The sequence below is a fragment of the Equus caballus genome, chromosome 5 (genome assembly GCF_041296265.1).
Source record: "Equus caballus isolate H_3958 breed thoroughbred chromosome 5, TB-T2T, whole genome shotgun sequence".
NCBI classification, from domain to species: Eukaryota; Metazoa; Chordata; class Mammalia; order Perissodactyla; family Equidae; genus Equus; species Equus caballus.
In genome coordinates this window covers 33,928,962-33,953,992 of record NC_091688.1, presented here as the reverse complement: position 1 = coordinate 33,953,992, position 25,031 = coordinate 33,928,962, and the positions used below count along the sequence as shown (strand labels likewise).

Sequence of the window (25,031 nt, the reverse complement as noted above, 5' to 3'; positions counted from 1 at the left end):
ATTTTCTGCAGCCCTGTGAGCAGGCTGACTTTCTGACCATCCATGGTCTGTGAGGTTCTACCTTTGTGGATGTGGAGTCAGAGCTGCCACCCAAACAGCCAGAAAAGAAGGCACTAGTGATTTCTGTCTTAACACAAAAGACAAACCTCCTGACCCCCAAACCCTCATTTTCAGAGGCACAGACAGCAGAGGGGGGCTACATTTAGACAGAACATCGTGAAGAACAGGATGACAGCAGCACACTGGAGAGTGATTCCAGCAAGGACTGGTTCTCAGGGGACTGAGTAAAGAAGGGACAAGAAAGCTGCCAGGAGCCACTCCTACTGTAAACAACTCCAGAAATAAAGAAAACTCAGCAAGGGCAAGAGGGGCAGAGAGGCAGAGGTGGGCAGGAAGGGCAGCTCCCAAAAAGGACATTAGGCCAGGGGTTAAGTGCAAGAGCAAGAGATGGAAGTGGAAAAAGTTGGATCTATATTGGGGCAAGATCAAGGAGAGGTCAAGAATCCTACCCAGCAATGACACCAAGTCCCTGAAAGTAGGTTGTTCAGAGAAGCAGGATCCTTGTCCCTTTGGCCGCCTGAATTTCTCCCAAGACCTTTACTCCAAGTTTGGGCTTTGGGAACATATTCCAAAATGTGCCCTGCTCAGATCTCCAGACCTCTTCCACTTTCGTCAGAACTATACTCCCAGCTCTGCCACCCGTACGCAGTTGAAACAGCAGCAAAAGAGATATCAGTGATATAGATGATAACTGCATTTGCTTTCTGCCTTGACTGTTTCTAATGCCTGTCTCTTCTGCTAAGCCATTTAGTACAAGAACATTCACCAAGCCCCCAAAGACTTGCAGTTTTTGCTCCACAAAATAAAGCACTCAAGAATAAGTCCTTCATGATCGGTACTCAGAGATTATGTCTCCAAAAGTAGGAACTAGAGGGACAGGGAAGAGAAACAGGGTTCCGGGCCCAAGCCCAGGGCCCCAAGGAGGACTTACAGGTATGCCAGAGAGAAGAGGTTCGATTCGAGTTCCCTGTGGTAGGAGTATGCAGCCTGGCAGAGAGAAACCAGCTTTCAGAACCTTTATGGAGAATTACAGTTTGTTCCACAAAAGATGCTTAAACCTTTCCCATTAGAACTATCTTTCCCAACACTAAATCCATGTTTTGGCTACCATGCTCTTTCCTTAAAACATGTATGAGGACAAGTGTAACACTTTTGGAGCAAGAAATGGCGAAGGGAAAAAACCATTTCGGCACCATGCTCCAGATCAGTGTGGCAAAACGCAAGTCAGCAGTTACCTCCAAGCAGCAGAGCTTACAGGAGAGGGCTGGGGACGGACTCCGCTACTGCCCTAGCACCAGCCAGCTCTCCAAAGCGCGTCACCTGGAACAGGGAGCACTTGTTTTACCTCAGTGTCTGCAGGGGCAGCCAACATGCAGCGTAGTCAATCCCCATCTCGTGTCCACGGAATGAGGGAACAGGGGATACTCCTGTTTTACTCCTGGGGGACATACACCAGGTATGCCAATGAGGTTATCCTCTTGTTTGCCCATCAGGCAGGAATAAAGCCACCATCATTACTATACTGCACTCAGAACAGATTCCAAATGTAGTAGTTACTCCTCTTCTTTGGCATAGGAGGAAGAAGTACCTCCTTTAACATAGGGCCTTCCCATGAATTACTGTTCGATCCTCATTATCTGCGAGCCATGGGCTTGCCAGGCATGGGTAAACTTTGGGATAGAGGTTGCCTTCCAGGGATATTGTCCCTTGCTTCCTACTCATATCCGCTATATGGCTTTAATTTCTGTATTATTGAATCAAGAAAGGAAGGGTGAACACGAAGAAGTGAGGAGAGTGGGGGAGATAGAGCGTTCCTTGCTTGACCTTCAAGCATTTGGCTTCTGGTTTCAAAGTACACAGATCATTTCTCAGTAATGTGAGTGTCACTTGAAAGCCACCATTTTATTTAATTCAGGGTTTAAAATCTTCGGTGTGACAGGAGTGCTCTCTACTGACCTAGAGTCACCTTCTCCTCCCCCTAAGTGTGATAAACAGTGGGAGGGGAGGGGGTATGTGGGGGGAAAACAAAGCAGGAGGGACAGCCAGGGTAGGTCATTTGGGGATAAGGAGCGAGGAAGACTGAGTTTGTTTTCAGAGGGATATATATCAAGTGTGTTCTCAGCTGGGAGGGGAAAGGGAAGGAGAGGAGCGCCCTTGCAGGTGTGCACCGGGGGTGGTGACAGCAGCAGATAAAGACAATGTGGGTGGTGAGTGAGGGTGAGGGCGAGGTCGGGGGAAGGAAGCTAGGGGTGGGCTTCAGTCTGAAAATTGCTCAGGCAGCGTCAGTTTCCTGAGCCACCAAAGCATCCGTGTAGTTTGCTCTACCACCCTCCCTGAGGCCAGCTCAGGCTTGCATTCATATTCCTCCCCAGAAAAACAGAAGTAGAGGTTAAATGATCCCACTTGAGGGTTTGTTGGGTTTTTTTTAATAATTATTAAACATGCTAAAATCACATAGAGTGGCTATTCCACTTCTGCCCTGACTCCACAGTGGGGCAGGGGGGAACTACAGGATTCACTTGATTTGTGTGGCCTCGGGGATGGCTAGACTTGGGGGGTCAGAGGTAGGCAGGTTAGCAAAGCCCAAGAATCCCTCATATAGTACATCTTCAGAGATCTCCCCCTCCTTTATTTCTCTTTCCTCCTCAAATCTACTCTAGTTCCATTTCCCTGCCTGTGGCCCCTTGAACCTCTTCTACCTCTGCCCCTTCTTGTCCTAGACTAGATGATGGAGAAAACTTTTCCTTGCCTCTACCAGTCCCAGTCTCCCTTCCTTGGAACTAATCTACTCAGCATGCTCTAATGTGGAAGCTGCTTGATTTAGGTCTGCCCAGGGGAAAAGGAGGCTTCAGTCCCCACTGGCTTGGCTCATAGGAGGGAAGTTGGAGGTGGTGGTGCAGAAGGAGCTAAAGGGGAAAAAACGTTACCTGAAGCATGAATGTTGTAACCGGCAGAATAGTGCCTATACCCCACCCTTGGGCACCCTACTCTAAAGACTTCCTCCTCCCTCCTACATTGTCAGGGGTCCCTCTCTCAACCTCAGTCTTTGCTCTTCAGCCTCATAGGGCCAGCATAGGTACAGATCCAAGAGACTTATCCCACGGAGAAACTGGTCCACCCTTAGGCAAGTGGCTGCAAATTGAATTTTTCATCTTCCCCATGTTCCCTGTGCCTCTACTACTGTGATGGTGGAGGGGGCCAGAGAAAATAATATATAAGGGTTGAATTTGCCTCAGCAAGAGGCTAGAGGGATAAAGAGACAAAGCTACATGGGAGTCAGAGCTGTGAAGAAGGGGAGAGAAGGGAGCAGGGTGAAGGGCAAGGCTGGTTATTCAGGAGCTGGGATCCTTTTTCCTTTTCTGGAATCGCCGGAACTTGCCCTGAATAGCAAGGGCAGCCTTCTCTGTTTCTGGAGCCGTCAGATCAATGTCGATCTCCTCCTCCTCCTCAGCCTTCTTGGCATTGCCAGCTTTCCCTGCAGATAGTTGAGAGATTCATTAATGAGTAAACCTGAATTGCCCCAGCCCCTTTCTCCAGGCCCTAAATATAGCGGTAAAGCCTACTTTCTGCTGGACTCTGAGGTCCCCCAATCTTTGCTAGGGCTAAGAATGCCTGGAACTCTCCTAGAAGTTTGAGTCAGGGCACCTAGGCTGAGAATTCGCTATCACCACTTAGGAGCTTTGCTATTCTTGAACCAAGATGACAAATGTCTTCTATCACCACTTATTCCTAAATCCTCTAATTCAGAGTCCCAGGGCACACTCACTTTCTCCAGCTTTCCCTCAAATTCTGATTAAGACAGTGGCTGGGATTACTTGATGAGTTTCTTCTATCATTGTGCCTGTTTCCAAGCACTCCAGAGCCAGTTTCTAAAATCAAAGAGTAAATACTGATAGATTTACTTCTCAGGAAAAAGCAGAAGGAAAACTATAGATATAGAAGTTCTAACCTAGTGGTTCATTTCACTTATCCACCTTTCTCTTCCTATTACAACTGACTTTAGGAGCTTCCAGCTGTATAGCCCTACTCGGCTTCATGTCTCTATGTTCATCTGCACTATAAACTGCCTCGCCCAACCCCGCTCACCCTTTTCCTCTGGGCCAGGTGCCTGGTTGGTTGCTGGGGATGTTTTGGTATTAAGCTGCAAAAGAAAATTCAGAATATTAGATATTCATGGAAATATTAAGCTGCCATCCCCTTAAACTCACCATCATTACTTTCAAGCCCTCCTGTTACCAAGTACATTCCTTAGTCTTTTGAAGAAGTGGGTCTTGAGATCATAGACCAGGAGAAAAGTCATCAAAATTCACTCAACAAGTATTTATCAGTGCAGAGGACAAAACAGACAAAACTCCTGCTCTGGTGGAGTTTACATTCAAGTCTATAGATAGACAAATGAATAAACAAAATGATTACTATGTTAAGTGGTAACAAGTGCTATAGAGAAAAGACAGGGACGGGAGGTAGTGAGTGCTGGGGTGGGAATGGAGAAATGCAGTTTTACACAGGAGAGTCAGGAAAAGCCTCTCTAAAATGTGGCATCTGAGCCACAAGCTGAAGGAGATCAGGGAGTAAGGGTTGTGGATGTCCAGGCAAGAGCTTTTAAGGGCCCTGGAGTGAAAGTGTGACTAGCTTGTTTGAAGACCAGCAAGAGACTGGTGTAGCTGGAGTGGAGAGAGGAAGGAGGAAGGAGGAAAGATGGATGGAGATGAGATCAGAGATAACCAGGGTTGAGGACAGATTATGTAGGGTCTTGGGAGTCTTTTTAAGGAGTTTGACTTTTACTACAAGGGAGATGGGAAACCACTGGAGACCTTTAATTTGCACAAAAGGGGCATGAGGGAGGAAGCAGAAAAACCTATTAGGAGGCTACTGCAGAAAACTAGGCAAGAGATAACGGTTGCTTGGATCAGCATGGTGGCATTGGAGGTAGTGAGAAGTGGTTAAATTCTGGGTATATTTTCAAGTATGACCAATGTGATTGGTTGATTGGATAAGTGGTATTGTGAGAAAGGAGTCAAGATAACGCCAAAGTATTTGGCCCAAGGAACCAGAAAAAAATGGCGTTGCCATTTCCGGAAATGGAGAAGACAGCAGGAGGAGGAGATTTTAGAGAAAGCACTAGGAGCTTGTTTTTGGACAAGTTTGAGATGCCTATTAGTTATCCAAGAGGAGATGCTTTCATAAGCTGATGGATATTCAACATGAATTAAAGAGAAGGATCTGGCCTAGAGGTATAAATTAGGGAGTTATTAACATATGGATGGCATTTAAAGCCATGAAACTGGGTGAGATCATCAAGGGAGTGAGTTCAGACTTTAAAAAAAGGTCAAATCCTGGGACATTCCAGTGATTAGAGGTTGTAGAAATGAGGAAAAATCAATAAGGAAAATTGAGAAGAAGTCAGGTAGGAGAAAAGCCAAGAGATTATTTCAGCCAAGAAGAAACTATTTCAAGGAGAAGAGACTGATTAATCGTGTCAAGTTCTGCAGGTAGGCCTAGTAAGATAGCAAGATGAGGACTGAGAATTGACCCATCGGGTTTTGCTACATGAAGATCACTGGTGACATTGACAAGAAAAGTTACTGTGGAGGGAGGGAGAGAGCAAAAGTCTGATTGTACTGGGTGGATGAGAGCAAAGGAGGAGAGGAATTGAGGCAGCAAATATAGAATGAGTTCCAAAGAAATGGGGATGGGGCATGAGGCTTGAGCAAGAGCTGGGGTCGCGAGAAGATTTTATTTAAGATGGCAGAAATTACAGAATATTATGGAAATGATCCAGTAGAGAAGGAAAAACTGTAGGAGAGAAAGAAGATCATTGCTGAAGAAGGAGAAAGAGCATAAGATCTGATGCAAAAGTAGAGGGGTGGCCTTGAATGGGAGCTAGGAAAAGAACATCCACAGCAACTGGAGGGAAGGCAGAGCATAGGAGCCCAGATGCAGGCAGGTGGGAACATTTGCAAGGTCTCCTTTAATTGCTTCTGTTTTTGAAGTAAAATACGTAACAAGGCCATCGTCTAAGAGGAGGAGGGAAGAGGTATTGAAGGCAGGAGGGGGAAAGAAGGTATAAAACAGTCATCTAGGAAAACAGAAGAGTGAATGGACTAGGGAACAGTAATAGGATTGCTGGGAATCATTAAGGCCCTTCACAAGGCTGAGGTTGTGAATTTGAAGTGAGATTAATCAATTGATATGTGTGCTTTTTCCCACCCTTTCTGCTCAGATGGAGAGTTAGATTTAACACAATAGTAATTCCCCCTCCTCAGAATCATATCAATAGAGCTGCTTCATCTGGACATTCCTCAGTCTCAAGGTACAACTCCTCTTCAGACAGAGTCGCTCCTCTAGGTTCCTGCGTACCCTTGGAGTCTGTTTATGCGTTTCACAATTTTGAGTACTTAATATTTGCCAAAATCCAGGAACTGGGTGCTTTCATAAATGTATTCTCATCTCATCTCATCTTTGGAATATTTGCTCAATGGAGTATAAAGTATTATCCCTCATTTTACAGATGCAAACCTTTGTTGAATGACTGCCAGATATAAGGGTTCTGCTTTAAGAAGCTGATAGAATCCAGTTTATGTTACAGAGATTATGCTGGTTCTACCCTATTTTGATAAATGCTTTCCAAGCACTTAGTTGTGTTCAGCACAGTTCTATGCACTAACAGGCTATAGAAGAAACACATATTCATTCATTCAACAAACATATCAGTGCCTAATTCATGCCAAATATTGTTCTAGGCAAGGTGATATAGCAGTGAGCAAAATAAAGTCCCTGAACTCATTAAGCAGGAATGCCAGTCTGTGACAAGTGCCAAGAAAGAAAATAAAACAGAGTAGTCTAGGAAGGCTCTCTGATGAGTGACATTTGAGTAGAGGTTTGAATGACATATAAGAGCAAGCCATGTGAATGTCTGGGAGAAGAGCCTTCTAGGCAGATAACACATCAAGTGGAAAGTCCCCAAGGCAGGTTTTATGCCTGATATGTTCAAGAAAGAGTAAGAAAATCAGCATGGCTAAGCTGAGTGAGTAAGAGAAAAAGTCGAAGAAATGAAGTTGGGTAGGTAGCCAGAATATGAATGTCTTTGGACCAGGAAAAAGACTTTGGATTTTTTTCTGAGTTGATAGAAAGGCATTACAAGGTTTGAGGCAGAGGGAAACATGGTCTGACATGTTTTTAAAGGATCACTTTGACTTCTGGGTGGAGAACAGGGAGGCAAGAGAGAAACCAGGGAAAACAACCATGAGGGTCCTGCAGTGGTACAAGCCAGATCCTGGGGGTTTGGATGAGGCTGGTAGTGATGGAGGTGATAGGAAGTATTCAGACCTGAGACAATTTTCACAGTAGCATAAGTTGGATTTTTTTTATCGATATATGAGTAAAGATAGCTCTTTCTAAGAGCTTTGCTTTAAAGAGCAGCAGAGAAATTAGACAGTAGCTGGAGGAGTGTTTGGTAAGATGGGAATGATTTAGTAGAGAAGGAAAAATTGTTGATGCAGGAGAGACAGGGCATAATTACTAGAGTGATGTCTTGAGTAGGCAAAAGGGAACGGATCTAGTGTACAAGCAGAGGGGTTAGCCTTAAATAGAAATATGGACTGTTCATCCACAATATAGGAATGAAGGCATAGAATACGGGTATAGATGCAAACAAAGTGGCAGACGTAATGGGAATGTATGAAGTTCTCTTCTGATTCCTTCTATCTTCTCAGTGAAACAAAAAACGTGGTTGTCAGCTAAGAGAGAAGAAGAGGCAGGAAGTATTAGAGAGTTGAGGAGAGAGGAGAATGAGTGAAATCATCATCTAAGAAAGTAAGAGGGGGCCGGCCCTGTGGCCGAGCGGTTAAGTTCACGTGCTCCGCTTCGGCGGCCCAGGGTTTCACTGGTTCGGATCCTGGGTGCAGACATGGCACCACTCGTCAGGTCACGTTGAGGCGGTGTCCCATGTACCACAACTAGAAGGACCCACAACTAAAATATACAACTATATACTGGGGGGATTGGGGGAGAAAAAGCAGAAAGAAAAAAAAAAAGAAGATTGGCAACAGTTGTTAGCTCAGGTGCCAATCTTTAAAAAAAAAAAAGAAAAGAAAGAAAGTAAGAGAGTGAATGACTCGTGAGCTGTGGTAGGATTACCAGGCATCACTAAGCGCCCACTTGAAGTTAATGCACATGGATTTAAAGTGAAACTAGTCAAGATATTGTCCCTCTCTTCCAGGCTGAGTGAGGAGATAAGACAAGTACCCAAATAATATTTACTGAGCATGTATCATGTGCCAAACATTATCCTATTTAATCCTCTAAAATCTCTGAGATGTCATCCCTATTTTATAGTTGAGAAAACAGATTTAGAGATGTTAAAAATCTTGCCCAAGGCCAATTCATACGACTAGAAAACAGTGGAACTGGCTTTGGGACCCAGGCTGACTGCCTCCACACTCTTAACCAGCAGGCTGTACTATCTCCACAAGATGGAAGATTGTCACATGCTGACACAAATATGCTAATACATTAACAATTACTGAATCTAGATGGAAAGCATATGGATGTGAATTGAACTAGTCCTTCAACTCTGGTGAGTTTTTCTAACAAAAAGTTATGGAGACATAAAAAAATAATAAAGTAAAACAAAAGTTATTAAGATAAAAAGATGCTGATGCAGTGCTATATTTGACAGGGAAAGTGTATTTAATAGTAGGTTACAAATTTAAAAATTGTTACATAGATGGACAATCCCATCCTTTCGGATGTTACTGTGAAAATCTGCAGCCAAACTAAGATGGTTTCATTGATCACATGCAGTTGTCAAAGGATATATTGGTCACATTTACACCACTTTTTCAAGTCTTGTGATTTATTTGTGTATTCCTAGCATCTTGCAAAGTACTGGAGATAGCAGACAGTTATAAAATAATTATCCAAGACTTTTTAAAGGAGCTTATAAATTGATAAGGTCCAACTTTTGAAAAGACATAGATTGCTTATCTATGTGTGTGTGTATATATGTATTTTTTTTTTTAATTTGACAATCTGGAAGAACATGCACAAAAGTGTTCCTGAAACCCTATGGAATTCCCCCCTTTGACCAAAAAGAAAGGTTCCATGAGAAGAAGGGTTGTTCCTGAGACTCTTGGGAGACTGGCCAGTCATTACTCTTTCTTTCCCCATGATCTTCCTGTGGTCAAAAATTTTTTTGCAAATGATCAATATAATGGCCTAGTAGTTACCTAGGTGACACCTTCTATTCTGGTATACCATCATCACAAGAGTTTAGTCCGTACTGCAAATGCATGCTATGGATGGGGTGTTCCGTAATAGAATAACAGTCAACAGTCCAGACAAGAAAGTCATGGGGTCAAGAGGCAAGTTCTACAGTTCCATAATCTCTGACTTCAAATCCTACTTTCTCTATTGCCAGCAAATCCCTGACTGATCCTTGCTTTAACTATTATCCCTCTGTCTGACTCTAAGCCTGTTCCTGTAATCCATCATTTCTTTTCTCTCACCCCAGCCCCTCCCCTTAGAAGGGACATCTGGACTCAAATTCTAAATATCTCCCCTCAGGTGGCTGTCCCTTCCTCCACTTTGCTTCTCAGATGAGCTAACCTTGAGAATCCTCTAAGTAGGAATACGTCTCAGGACTGAACCACATAGGCCATCCCTTCCCCTCTGCCCTGCCAGCTGTCCCCTTTCATGAGTCTCTCCTGTGATTACTGACCCTGGAATGGAGCCATGGCTCAGCTGTTGTCGGGACCCCCAGGGTTCCCACCTCCACTTGGCTTAAATTTATGAAAGGTCACTGGGGAGACAAAAAAAAAGGGTACTGTAAGGAGAAGAAACCCCTATTACTCACAATGCCCCCTTGAAATCTCCCTTGCACCTTCTGCTAAAAAGTAGTACGCTGGAGCCATTACCCCCTGCCCCTCCTCCCTCCACTCTTTTCAGCCAATTCTCAAAATACCCACTTTGGACACTCTGGATTTCTGGATTTAGTTGTTAGTGATTTGCTGAGGTTGGCGGTGGTGCAGTTAGATCACAAACTGTTAGCTCCCACCCTCTATATAGTACTCAGCCCTTTACTGGTCCCTGGTCTCTGCCCCAACCCTCCTGTTTATTTTCCAGAAACTCAGCAACTTTAGATGAATCAAGGTCCTTGGGTATATCCATCTGAAAGTCATCAGACTAACCACACTTTGGGTAAACCAAGGAAGCAGGGAGGTCCACACCGGGTGAACCAGACACCAGATGCTGTATAAGTGTCTCTTACAAAAACTCACACCTCCAGAGGATTGATGCTAACCCACAAGAGCTGTGACAGGTGAGCGTTTCTCAGCCTCTCATTCTAGCCAGGTAGGGATTAGAAACTCTCAGGTGCTCTTCTACTTCTTTCAATACTGACCTCTTCCAACCAGAAATAACAACAGTGACATGGTTTAGCAAATCTTTCATTTTCCTTATAGGACCCAGCTAGGGGAACTGGAAGAAATCAACAACTTCAGAATACCACCTCACCTTATTTTATTAACAATTACATATGTAATACTATGGGCCAGTCACTTTTCCAAGCACTTTACAAACATTAATACATTGAATCCTTATAACAGCTCTATAAGATAGGTATTGTTACTATTCTCATTTTACAGATAAGGAAACTGAGGTCAAGAGAGGTTGATTAACTTGCCTAAGGTCATACAGCTAAGAAGTAGCAAAGCCAGGGTTTGAACCAAGATAGTCTGACTCCAGGGTCTACATTCTTGAACATCATGCTATGCTATCTCTCAATCTCCAGCCAAAAGCATGGCATGCGTGTGCATGTGTATGCACGTGTGTGCATATACTTGAAGAGGATGTCCAATGTGAGACTGTTTTAACTAAACAAGCTCTTCCACACAGCAGAGCAATCCCCAGGTCAGAAGGAAAGTCCTAAGGATCATGATTTCCTTCCATTCCCACAGTTAGGCAGCTATATTCAAGGACCAGTCTCTCAATCCACAGTCTCCAACACTTTCTTCGTGTACTGTCTATAGGGAACATGGGGAACAGGGTACTGTCCTCCCATTATGGGGAAATCTTGCATGTTATTTGAGAACCTGATCCCAGACCATGCCTACTGACTCAGATTCTTTCTCTGCCACTTGAGCTAACCACCCTGATTTTGGCTTTCATCTTCACGTTTGCTCAGTCGGCCTCCTGACACACACGGGGCTGACCCCTGGGGGACAGCCATAAGCTATGTGTGTGTTCTTCACTCACAGGGCCAGATGCTAGCCCTTCAGATTCTGAGAATTCCACATGCAGGATCATCTCACTGGTGTCTATTTCAAACGACTCCCTTGCTTATCTTCAAGCCTGTTATTCCAAGTTTCTAGTGAGCTTGAAGCTTGGGTCAGTTCAGCCTCACTGCCCATAGAAGATTAAATGTTTCCCACTTCCTAGCACACACCAAACACTAATTAGCAACTGTGAGGCCCATCAACTCTTGCCTTTTCCCAGAGGGCCCTAGTTTCTTTCCTTGCCTACCTTCCTGTATTCCTTTTCTCCTCACCTCTGGGCCCGATGTGCTCCAATGTTCCATTCCATCATCTTGGCGGTAGCTGTCAATTCCCTGTGAGTATACCTTTGTTTCCTCTGCAGCTCAAAGTCGTGGACTCACCCTTCCCATGGATAAGGAGGAAAAGGAGAGGCCTGCTGGCTTAGGGGTCTTTTTCCTTCAGGTTTGAGACTGCAGAGAGGGATACGACACAGGAATACCCTCCCTTTCCCTATCAGATACCTCCTCCCAGGGCATTTATCAGCATTCGGATGATGTCTTGTCCGTCCATCTGGACTTTAGACCCCATTCCCCTTTTCTCCTTCTCAGGAATCCTTACAATCAATTCCCTTCACTCTCTTATATATAAAACCTCTCCCTCTCTTTAAAAAAAAAAAAAAAAAAAAAAAAGGCTTCCTCAATCTGAATTGCTTCTCCAACTAACATTACAGAGAAAAGAAGTGGGTCTAGGACCAAGCCTTGAGGAACCCCCATATTAAAAGGTTAGGGAGATCTTTTCAACAAATAGTTCTGAAAGGACTGGCAGCCGTATGCAAAAAACAAACAAATCTCAATCCATACATTGTACCCTATACAATAATTAACTCAAAATGGATATAAAACCTAAAACTGTAAAACTTATAGAAGAAAATACAGGAAAAAAATCTTTGCAACTTTGGGGTAGGCCAGGATTTCTTGGATACACCAAAAGCACAATCCATAAAAGCAAAAAAGTAGAAACTGGACCTCAACAAAATTAAGAACTGTTCTTTAAAAGACACTCCTAAGAGAATGAAGAGACAAGCTACAGACTGGAAGAAAATATTTGCAAAGCACATGTTTAATAAAGGATTTGTATACAGAATATATAAAGAACTTTCAAACGTCAATAATATGAATACAATTTGTAAAAAATGGGCAAGATATTTGGACACTTCACCAAAGATGATACATGGATGGCAAATAAGGACATGATAAGATGTATAACATCATTAGTTATCTGGGAAATTCAAATTAAAACCACAATGAGATACCATTACACATCTATTAGAATGTTTTTTTAAAATGACAATACCATGTGCTGGCAAAGATATGGAGTGTCTGGAACTCTCACACATTACTGGTGGGAATGCAAAATGGTATAGCTACTTTAGCAGTTTCTTAAGCATATGTTTACCCTATAACCCAGAAATCTACTCTTAGGTATTTACCCAAGTGAAATTAAAACTTATGTCTACACGTAAACCTGTAAGTGAATGTTTATAACAGCTTTACCTATAATCACCAAAAACTGGAAACAATCCAAATGTCCCTCAACTAAGGAATGGATAAACAAATTGTGGTTTATCTACACCATGTAATACACACGCAATTAAAACAAGGAAGGAACTACTGATATACACAACAATACGGATGAACCTCAAATGCATTATGCTAAGTAAAAGAAGCCAGACCCAAAAGGCTGCATTATATGATTCCAATTATATGACATTTCTTATAAAGGCAAAACTGCAGGGACAGCAGACTGATCAATGACTGCTAAGGGCTGAGGTCATGGAAGAGGTGACTACAAAGGGAAATGAGGGAATTTTGAGATGATGGAACTGGTTTATATCTTGATTGTGGTGGTAGTTGTATGACTGTACAGATTTGTCAAAAATCACAGAAAACCATACACAGATAAGGGTACATTTTACTGCGTGTAAATTATACCTCAATTTTTTAAAAAGGGAAAAAGGTTAGGGAGAGGTCAACAAGCTAGCAAAGACTGAGAAAGAGCAGTTAGAAAGGCAGGGTAGAAAGGTGACTGGGGTAGGGGTGGTGGGCCAGGGCCTTTCAAGTCTCTCATCTTTTCATAACTAGACTTCTCAGAACACTGTCCTTCTCCATTTCCTCACCTCCCACACACTCTCCTATCCACTTCGACCTAGCTTCTACTCCGCCTCCACTTAACTGACTCTTCTTTAGATAGCCAATGCTCTCTGTGATACTAAATCAAATGCAAAAGTTTCAGCTCCATTTGGCTTGACCTCTTGAAGCATTCAACACTCTTAATCATTTCACCTTTCCCAACACATATTCTTTCCCTGGTTCCTGAGACATCATGGTTTTTTCTGGTTTTTCTCCTATCTTTCTGGACACTTCTATCTAATATTTAAGTATTAGAGGCTCTCAAGGTTTAGGGCTAGACTCTCTTCTGTTTTCTCTTCCTAGATGATCTTATCTGTACCTATGACTTCAGTTATCGTTTATACCAGCACCATCCAATTAGAATAGGGGTTGGCAAACTACAGCCTACTGCCAAATCTAGTCTGCAGGCTGTTTTTTAAAGTAAGTTTTATTGGAACATAGCCATGCCCATTGTCGACATATTATCTGTGGCTGCTTTGGCACTACAACAGCAGAGTTGAGTAGTTGCAACAGAAACCATATGGCCCACAAAGTCAAAAATATTTACTATCTGACCCATTACAGAAATTTGGCAGACGTCTGAAATAGAACCTTGTACAATCACAGAAATGTTTTATATCTGTGCTGTCCAATATATGGCATCCACTAGGCATATGTAGCCAGCCCTGGTGGTCTAGTGGTTAAGATTCAGTGCTCACACTGCTGCGGCTGGGGTTTGTTTCCCCATCACAGAACCACACCACTGTCTGTCAGTTGTCATACTGTGGTGAGTGTGTGTTGCTGTGATGCTGGAAGCTATGCCACCAGTATTTCAAGTACCAGCAGGGTCAACCATGGACAGGTTTCAGCAGAGCTTCCAAACTAAGGCAGACAAGGAAGAACAACTTGGCCATCCACTTCCGAAAAAACTGGCTAAGAAAACCCTACAAGTAGCAGCAGAGCATTGTCTGATATAGTGCTGGAAGGTGAGAGGATGGCACAAAAAGACCAGGCAGGGTTCCACTCTGCCGTACACGGGGTCGCTAGGAGTTGGAATCAACTGGGTGGCACTAACAACAACAAGGCACATGTGGCTATTGAGTACTTTCAAATGTGGCTAGTGCAACTGAATAAAGTTTATAATTTTATTTAATTTTAATTAATAAATTAATAATTAATAAATTAAATAGCTACATGTGGTTAGTGGCTACCGTATTGAACAGCACAGAATGCCACTGAGGACTCGAATGTTTATCTCTATCCCAGACCTCTCCTCTAAGCTTTAAAACATCTCCACTTAGCTGTTTTATAGAAACCTCAAACTCTGTGTGTCTCAAACTGAATTCATAATCCTACCTACCCAACTTCATGCTCTGTAAGTGTTCTCTATCTCATCCAGCGAGAAACCTAGAAATTGTTCTTGACACCCTTCTTTCTTTCACATTGCCTATGCAATGTAAATATTAAGTCCTGTTAACTTGATCTCCCAAATCTCTCTTAATCCATTCACTTCTCTCCACTGCTACCACCCTAACAGTTGTGCTAACAACTGTTGCCAATCTTTTTTTTTTCTTTCTGCTTTATCTCCCCAAACTGCCCCACACATAGTTGTATATCTTAGTTGTGGGTCCTTCTAGTTGTGGTATGTGGGACACTGCCTCAACGTGACCTGACGAGCAGTGCCATGTCCGCGCCCAGGATCCAAACCCTGGGCCGCCGCAGCGGAGCGCACGAACTTAACCACTCGGCCACGGGGCTGGCCCCCTAACAGTTGTTTCTTACGGGGACCACCACAATAGCCCAAGTGGTTACTGATGCTCTTAGGATAAAGAACAAAATTCTTAACATGGTCTACAGGCCCCACATTATGCAGCCTCTGATCACCTCAGTAACCTCATCTCTCGGACATACCATGTTCCCTCCCACCTCAGGACCTTGGCACATGGTTCTCTTATCCCTGCTTCCCTTTTGTCTAGTTAATTCCTACTTATCCTTCAGAGCTCTCTTCAAGGATTCCTTCTCCCAGGAAACTCTTCTTAGCTCCTCAGACTAGGCCAGGGCCCTCATTATAAGTTTTCACAGCACCCAATATTTCTCCTTGGTAGCACTTATTACTAATGTAATTAAATAATAATTTTGTGGTTAGATATTGAATGTCTGTCTTCTCCATTTCTGTGCAAGTTCCCATGAGGGTAGGGGCAATGTCTATCTTATTCACTAGTGTATTCCTGGGGAATAGCACAATGATGCACATTCAGTATTTGTCGAATGAGTGAAGAGAGTTCCCACTCTGCTTTATTTGCCGCCTCATCCAGATTTCTGAAATCAAATTTTTTTTCAGAGAGGTGAGGGCCTCCATTCTGTAGCTGGTTCAGAGATGGTGAAAAGGGTTTCAGGAGCCAGGTCATTGCTTTTCCTCACTTCCACATATGTGCCTGAAAAAGAGCTGAGGACAAAGGGGAAAAACTTCTCCAGAAGTGTATCTCAGATTACCTGTAGTACAGGTACCACGTATTTGTCTTATCTCTCCTTCCCCACCCTCACCACCCCCCAGATTCCATTTCCTTGAAAGTACAGTCCATATTTCCCATTTATTTGTATATTACTTACACTAACTGCAACACATCTTGCACATAGTAGGTACACAACAGATATGTTTATGTGAATTAAAATTTTCTCAAGTCTCAAATTCCTGAGAGAATAATATGGCATATTAGGTGGAGTCAGACAGATCTGGGTTCATAACCAGGATCTGCGTTGAATATCTGTTCAAATCCCAGCTCTGCCATTCTGAGCTGTGTGACACTGGGTAAATCACTTAGCCTTGCTGTGCTCAGACCTCTCATCTGCAGAAGAGAGATAATATTTATCTTGAAGGATGAAAATAACTAGAGAAAATGTATGTAAAAAGCTAGCACATATTAAAATAAGTACGTGTTATGTTGAAGTAATATAACTCTGGTCAAGTTCCTGGGGTACTGCATGGTTAAAGTCCTGGAATCAAAGAGTGGAGTTGCCAGAGTACATTTTCACTAAGTGGAACTGAAGGAGGCAGAGAATACCTGGGATTGCTCTAAGGGCCCTTGAGGCTTAGTCTGCTACCATAGGTGCTTCATAGCTGATCTCTTTTTACTCTAAACCAACCCTGGAAATCACAATCTCCCTGTCTTCCCAATGCCTGTCCCCCAAAATGCTGACAATGGCTCTAAACCCCTGGTAAAGGGCCCAACAATAGCCTGCTTGGACAGAACCATATTCTGTACAGCAACTGCAAGTGTCCAGGTCTGTAGCCCTGGAGCCTCCTGGAACCCCTCCCCAGGTTAGGGGTGTACAGGAGGGGCCCTCCAGCACAGCACCTCCAAACATGTTCGCGTTTCATTTCAGAGAACCCTTAGACACAATTTTTTTTAGTTGTAGACCACAGGGAGAGGGAGATTAGTGCTCAGAAGCAAATAAACCATATCTCCTGATCAAGTTCTTTCATCCACATTTGCATCACAAACATGATTGTGTAAATCTTTTCCTTGCCTCAGAAGAATGGTTGTTAGCATTGTCTTGGCAAAGTCCCTAAAAACTGTCAAAGCAGTAGCAACTCAGGTGCTGTCTCCCTGTTGCCACTATCAGGAAATAGGTATCCTATAACTCAAGGCCCAACTCACCCTGTTCCCTTCCTTTTTGTTTCTTTTATCTTCACTGGTGTTGCCACAGCAACTATTGTCACCAGAAGAGGCAAGATAGTGCCACCCCTTCTGCTCCAAGCAGCAAGTTAGAACTAACCTTGGGAAAGGTAAACTACCCAGATTTCCCCATAATTCTCATCCCACTCCCTAAAGAGGGATCATGGGTTGTTAACAGCAGCAACAGACAGGAACAAAGGAGCACCTCATCATACCTGGACCACACATAGCCTGCATTTGCATGACGTAGCCTGGATGCTTGCAAATGAAAACGCAGCATAAACACATTATAGTACTGCCAGAATCACTTAGTTCACATGAATAGGCACAGGGACTCAGAGTTCTGTCCTACAGGCTAGGGCAGGGAAACCTAAAAAGGGCCTGAATCCTAAAAATCCTAAATATGAACCCAAAAAGACCTCTTTCTTGCCTTTGTATTGACATAAATCCTAGGCTTTGTAAACTCCCTGCTTGCTTTAGAGGCTCAGAAAGTGAAGGGAGACAGGAGTTAGTACATCTGCTTTCAAGGGGTGACAAAGAGGCTTCGGGCCCCCAGGGACCCTTCTATCCCTGCTGACATATTCTTTCCCAATGTTAAATGAAAGTCACTGCTAGAGCACCTCAGAGAGCCTCTGGGATCCCCTGGTGCCCCTGAAAGCCCCTAGACTGCTGTTTTTGGAGCACTGTTGGAACTGTTTCAACTCTTTCAGTGCAGCAACCAGCTGCAGTCCTCAAACAGCTTCAGAAAGACTTGCTCAAGGTCACCCTCAAGATAACAACAGAAAAAGAGCTAGGAATCCTTACTCCAGGTTCTACGTGCACACATTCCTCTCCTCATATAGGGAACATAACCCAAATACCCAAATCTCAGGTGCCTCCTAAGACAGGAATAGGATCTAAGCAGTCCGAGTTCCCAAGCCCCCTGGTCTGTCCCTCTCCCCTTAGCAACCCCACCCCTGTTTCCTGGAATAGCAGTACCCCCCACTGGAATCAGAGGCAGAATTCCTTGGCCGTGCCAGCTCACGGTATGCAGTGAGTCAACAGCCCCAGCCCATTCCCCCCAGCATGGGCTGCCACGGTTTAATGAGTGGTTATTTGTGGTGCTTTGCGCACAGCTTGGAGCTGTGCCTTCACCCCATACTGGGGGTAGGGGTGGGGGAGAGAGAGTAGTGTCAAAGCATCATTTATTACTATAATCTTCAATGTGCATCCCACCCATGGCGTTAATGTCCCAAAATAAATGTATTAATCCCCCCTCAGCCTACAAAGCAAACACTCAGCTGGAGGGCTTTGTGTGGGAGGGAGGCAGCACCAAAGACAACAGAACGGTAAATGGCACCTCTTTTCCCTGGGTGGGGGGAGGGTGGTGGGAAACCTGGGTGGGCACGCCTTCAGGAGTCAGCCCAGAGTGAAGCAATAATCAGGCTCAGGGAGGAGAAGGTGACAAGACAAGGTCTAGGTTTTTAGGCACTCCTTTATAGGCACCTGCAGGGATGCAGATCTCTTAGAAAACGTGGTTTTGATCTGCTTCTGATTAAGCTTAGTCTTGCAGGTAAAATAATTCTGAGGCAAGTTAAGCCATTTTGAACCAGTCCTGCCCTGAGTGCTCCAAGTCAAATACTTTAGAGTTAAGAGAACTGCTCTCAGTCCTTTCTTTTCAGAAAGAAAACCTCTCCTTCTGGTCCTTGATGCTCTGCACTTATGGAAATCAATAATGGGCACCAGAAACTAAGAACCCACGAAGAGAGGGCCTCCAGGCTTCCCCTTTCTTTCATTCCCATTAGCATACCCACTCCACCTCATCACGTTCACCGCACTCATTTCTAAGGTGACTAGGCATATGGATAAGGAAAGATAGTACTTGCCCTGCCTATCATTCTACCAAAATGTACCCTCTTGAGAAATATCATCCTATGTTGGTCTCTCCTCTCTCCCTATCCTCTTGCCCAGCCTTTACTAAATCACGCTGCTTGGATTTCCTATAGAAAGTATTTGTAATATACTTAAATTATAATAATATGCCTTAAAAGTTGCATGGAAATTGGGGGCTGGCCCCGTGGCTGAGCGGTTAAGTTCGCGCTCTCCGCAGCAGGCGGCCCAGTGTTTCGTTGGTTCGAATCCTGGGCGCGGACATGGCACTGCTCATCAGACCACGCTGAGGCAGCGTCCCACATACCACAACTAGAAGGACCCACAACGAAGAATACACAACTATGTACCGGGGGGGCTTTGGGGAGAAAAAGAAAATTAAAAAAAAAAAAAAAATCTTAAAAAAAAAAAAAAAGTTGCATGGAAATTAAACCATCCTATATTCATTGGGGTAACATGTCAGAGTCTTATAGAAAGTACTTTTGGGATGAGAAGCCAGCAGTTCTGTGCCCTTGTCTTGGTTCTGGTACTGTGTAAACTTAGACAAGGTTTGGGCCTCAGTTTCCTCATCTGTAAAATGAGAAGATTGGAAGAGATGATCTTTAGGGCTCCTTAACAAATCTAAAATTATATCACTAAAATGTTTTGATATATTATTTGAGATTTTCTTGGTGAAAGATATACCTGTATTTCTATCTTGAAGGATTTTTGCAAAATTAAGTTTATTTTTTTTCCATGATAAAATAGACTCATGAAAGACAATTTGGAACTTTTAGAAAAACAGAAAGAAAATGAGGAGAGACATTCATAGAACCACTTGAAAAGACGATTACTGACTTTATCATTCTTCATCTCCCTCTGCAACCCTATCTCCTTCACTTTCATCAGTTCAGACTCTCCACAGGCTGACAGGAAACACGCATCAGGTTTGCGTATTTGGACTCCAGCCACATCACTTATGGGTGCCTGTCCCTATAGAGACTTGACATCCTAAGAGCTAACTGATCACAGCTGCAGCTTAGGAAAAAGAGTCGTCCATATTCCTGGGTCACAGGATGACAAAGTCATCCCCTTTTTTACGAGCCAGATGCTCTTGTTCAAGCAGCTAAAGCCAATAACCTGAATGGTGACTAAAAAAAGATGAGCAAGTTCGAAAACCAAGTTCTGGTTTCCCTTACTTCGGAAGACAGATATTTCCAGAGGTGGAAGGCATTCCAAGATGAAGTAGCTAGCCCTTCGATTTTATATGTCCAATACAACCATAATAAACTTGGATTTCCTCCAAGTCCCTACCAGGTTCCCTAACAACTGGCTTACAGAAGACGTAACAGAATGATGTCACCCGGATCAAACCTTCCATTGAGAAGAAGGTTGCAGGTTCAGACAGATATGCACGGGCAAGTGAATGTGATCCCTAAAGTGTGGGATCCCCATTTCTATTACTTAAGAGGACAACAAGCAGAATAATAAAGGAGGGAGCACCAGTTCTAAGATCTCCCCTAAAGAGATTTCTAATTGATCTGTCTCTTGCTCCAGCCCCTGCCAGCCAAAACCCAGGACAGACACCACGAGGATAATCACTAGTCATCCATGACCCCCATTTCAACAGAATGACTGCTGGACCAAGGGATTCCTCCAGCTGGGCTCCTCACAGTTGAGAAACGCAACAGGATCACAGAAGAACTTGCAACTGTGCTTTAAGCAGCCAGCTACCCACTATGACAAAGGATTACAGGAAAGAGCCCTCGGGTTCTGAATGCATCTCCCATTCCCATCCTTCACTGAAACTAGCAAAAAGTTATTAAACTGTAAGAGCTAGACTGTGATTCACAGCAATCAAGTCCTGCCTGCAGCTGCGAATGCAGACAAGCCGGAGATGAGCCCCTGCAGCTCCTCTGTGCACGAACACACACACACTCACAGGGAAACGCTCTGCTGCAGTACTGAGTGACAGCAAAAAGCCACAAAGGCAAAGTAGAGCTGGAGATCTTCCCCAGCAGCCCCCCCAGAACCGCTACACTTTTAGTTGCTCTAGGTCTGAAGACTCCTCCCCAGTTTTTGTTCTTCAGTTGAAATGGGAATCTCTCAAGGAGATCCTAAGTCCTCTCACTTCATGCAGGTTCTCTGAAGCAAGAAAATAGGGGTGGGGGAAGTGAAGCTTATATAAGAATCAGGGTACACAGGGCTTTCCTGGGCTAGGGACTTCAGCCTGGAAGAGTAGACCCCTGGGGATGGGCTGAGAGAAGTGGAGCAGTTTGGAGTCTCCCTGGAGTTCCAGAGCTCTAGGCAATACTTCCGCTTTTCATCATAGCTTTTACAAGAGGAAGAAAACAGGCTGGGTCTTGGCCTCGAGGGAAGCAGGGACCCTTTGGGGATCTGGTACAGAGACAGCTCGTCTCTGTGTACACCTAGGTGGCTGCTTCAGGATTTTACAAATACTCATCCCTGAAGCCAGGCTCAGCTCCGTATCAGGAGGCAGCTTCGACGGCTAAATTGCTAGTTAGAACCAGTTCACTCTGACAGCCTGGGAGGCTGGGCAGCCCCACACACACTGACGGCTAGTGCCCATCCAAGGCTCCTGCTCTCATCCTTCTCCTGAGCTCCTGATTTAGGCTAGCCAAGTCCACCTGCTAAGTCAAGACTTGACCTTTCCCTCAAACACCAAATTGCCTTCTTTGCCACCGAAACAGCTTTGTCATTCCACCAAATACTACCCTAAATGCCAGTCCCTGTAGCGTGTCCTACAGAATGGCTGTGCACGTCCCCCAAAAAGCACAGGCTAACCACCCATCTTCATGTTGGCATAGCCTTTAGATCTCAAATTCCCAAGGGATGGCTTGAATTGCGACTTTCAGATTTAGAAACACTAGAGGGGGTGCTGAACTCTAGACCTCAGTGAAAAGAGGGCAAAGAAAACCTGTCTTTTCATATCAGGGCTGAAAGAGGGAAGAGGAAAGAAGATTGAACAATTTTTTTCTTTTCTTTCGGAAAGGCTGCCATGGTCACAGTCACAACTAGCAGAGGGACTAGAAACCACGTTAGTTCTTCTGCTGACCCCAGACCAGCTGAATTTTCCAGGATACATTTAGTGGACATGGCAACCAAGACAACACAGAAGTTAGCACTAATTGGCTCCCTGGGTGACAAGTTTTGATAGGAGCCAGGAGAGTTCCTACTAAAAATGAAGATCTAAACTGACACTCAGGTTCCAGGGTCCTATCCCTTCACTAATTCACTAACCTGTATCCTTGAGAATTCTTGTGCTAGCTTTCTGTAACACTCTAAAAGAGAAAAAAGAACAGGGAGATAATAACAATAGCTAACACAGTTTGAGCACCTACTCTGTGCCAGGTACCGTTCTAAGTACTTTGTATATATTACCTCATTTAATCATTAGAACAACCAGTATTATCCCCGTTTTACTGATAAAGCACTGAAGCAGAGAAAAGTTTAGTAACCTGCCTAAGGCCACACAGCTAGGAAGTAGCGGAGCTGGGACCTGGCATATAGCTGAAAAGCTGGATTTAACACAAGATCCTGGGTACCAGGAAAGGGATTGCAGAAAGCAAGCTTGTGATGTCACTGCCCAGACCGACTTCACTTGGGAAGAAAGATTCCTGTTTCTGGATGCCTACAAATACGGTCAAACAATGGGAGAGGTCTTTCAGAGTCTCTGCTTTGACCCCCACCTACGGACGGTGTTCTTTGAGAAGAAGCAATCACAGTTCCTGGACTGGGTCTGGCTCGGAGCCTGCTAAGAGACCCCGGATGCAACCAGTACTGCAGAGGGAGGTCTACTCTCCAAAGGGACATCTCTCCAGGAGCAGAACATGCCCCCCTTACAGGGCCTTCCTGAGTATCAGAAATGGTCCCTCCAACGGTTGGTTCCTGACGGAATGAGTGGAGGGTAGGATGCCACCTTCCTAAAAGGGGAAAAGAGCACACTCCAGGGGGCGAGGATTGGAGTTCTTGTTGAATGCTAAGAAGTGCAAGAGCAACACAGCTCTACAAGAGGAAGGACAGAGGCGAACGTTTTCTCAGAAGTCAGGGGAGTGGGACGCCCGAGTAACCTCGGGGCAGTAAGACAGATGGAGGGAGCAGTACCCCAAGAAGACGACTTACACCTGAGACCTCAGCCCCCGAACTCTACACCCGATTCCCGTCCCCCTAGAAGCGCCATCCACAGTCCGGGGACTTAAAGTCTCCTTCTTCTATCGCTTCCCAGCGCCCCGAGGTGGGAGCTTTCCCAGGGGGCCAGTGGGGCGCCCTCGGAGGGTTCTCCGCCGCTCTGGGCTGCCGCGCCCTCCCTCGCGTCCCTGGGACCCGGAGCAGCGTCTTCCCCCCGCCGCAGCCCGCGCCGCTCACCTCGCTCATTGCGGCGGCCGGACGGGGCGCGCGGGGTGCGGCACGTGCAGGTGAGGCGAGGGGCCCTCGGGGCTGCGCGGGCGACGGCCGCGAGCTGCCGGGCTCGGAGGCAGCGCTCCGGCCGACGAGCGGAGGAGAGTGAGTGCGGAGAACCGCTGCTCGGGCGCCGGCACCCCGGCTCTCGGCGCTCAGCTTCCCGCCAGGCTTGCCCTCCCGACCTGCTCCTGTCAGAGCCGCTCTGCGCGCCTCCTCCGGCCCCACCTTTTATAGTCAGCTCCATCCTCCTCCAGTCCGACCAATAGGAGCGCCTCCTGCCACAGAGTGACAGCCCCTTCCGTCCAATGGTAGCAGACTTAGAGGTCTGCTGTATTTCCAAACTAGGGTAAGACAGTCAGAGAGCGGGAAGGAGGGGGAGCCGGTCGGCGGATGAGAGCACGGAAAATGAAGTAGGGGGAGCAAAGAAGGAGGGAGAGGAAGGAGTAGCACACGAAGGAGGGAAGGAGGGAAGGAGGGAGGGGGAAGGAGGGAGGGTGTGAGTTTGGGAAAGCGAAGAAAAGAGAAGCTGGAAGGAAATCAAGAGGGTCCTTGAGAAGCGGCAAACAGTGAATGAAAGGGGTAAAGCTAAGAGATGTTGCAGATTAAGATTTAGTAATAGGATGGCAGTCTGGACAAGAGAAGGGCTCAACGGAGGAAGGGCAGGAAAAGAGAGAGAGAGAGAGAGAGGGAAAAGTGGACGATATTCTCTGGCAAAGAAGAGGGAAATTGTAATGTGCCTGTTTGAATTGGAAGATCATAGATCTCAGGAGTTGCCAGACATTTTAGGATTCATCAATCCTACCTCCCACATAATGCAAAAATCCCTCTCCAACAAAATGATGGTCCCCTAATGTCCACGTGAATAGGTAATGAGCTCCCCCCCAAATTTAATTTACTACTGCTTATTCTTTCAATCTCAGTCTGACAATGTGGCTTCCACTGTGCCAGGCATGGTGGTGAAGCTATAAAAAAAGGAGACACGCTTATGACCTTGTACCTATTGTTAACATTAAAATAGGTATCAATATGCAAGTCCTATTTCCTAGAGTCTAGCTTGTTTCTTTCTACAATTCAGGTAGCAACCTATTTGGTTGTCCATGTCTGAGTACCAAAACTAGCCAATTGGACTCTGCCCAGGTGTAGGGAGCAGATGTGAAAGATGAAGCCCACAGTCCAATCTATATAGATTATTTTTCAATAAGATGGAACTTTACTAAATAATTACTATGTGGTATAAGTTTTAAGAAAAAAATATGATTAGAGCAAGACGAAAAACAATAGAACACGTAGGTAAAAAAGTCATGAACTTTCCAATAACTTCAACTGCTATTCCTATTTACCACATATCTAGCTTTCATTTCTACTTTAAGAAAATTGTTTAAATTTTCTTTCCTGTGATGTTTCTAGGCATTGTAAAACCTCTTAGCCTACTTACATCTTCAGTCAGCCAAAGCTAAACACTTTCAGCTCTAGCTGTTACGCCCTGTTGATAGTTTCTTTCATGGTCTGTAATAACTGAGTCACTAATAGCTGAGCTTTTCTCAGCTAGCAACCACTGATCTCTTCTCAGCAACCAGATTCAGATAAGACCTCAAATAGCC

General features: G+C 44.7%; 1 protein-coding gene across 1 annotated transcript; it reads right to left on the bottom strand.

The window, feature by feature from the left end:
* Positions 1–1,935: 1,935 nt before the first annotated feature.
* Positions 1,936–23,633, bottom strand: PCP4L1 (Purkinje cell protein 4 like 1). Its single transcript, NM_001433564.1, is given in 3 exon segments — positions 1,936–3,535; positions 4,147–4,201; positions 23,395–23,633. Coding segments are annotated over 3 exon segments (207 nt in total). The 5' UTR covers positions 23,404–23,633; the 3' UTR covers positions 1,936–3,392.
* Between the last annotated feature and the right edge of the window lie 1,398 nt (positions 23,634–25,031).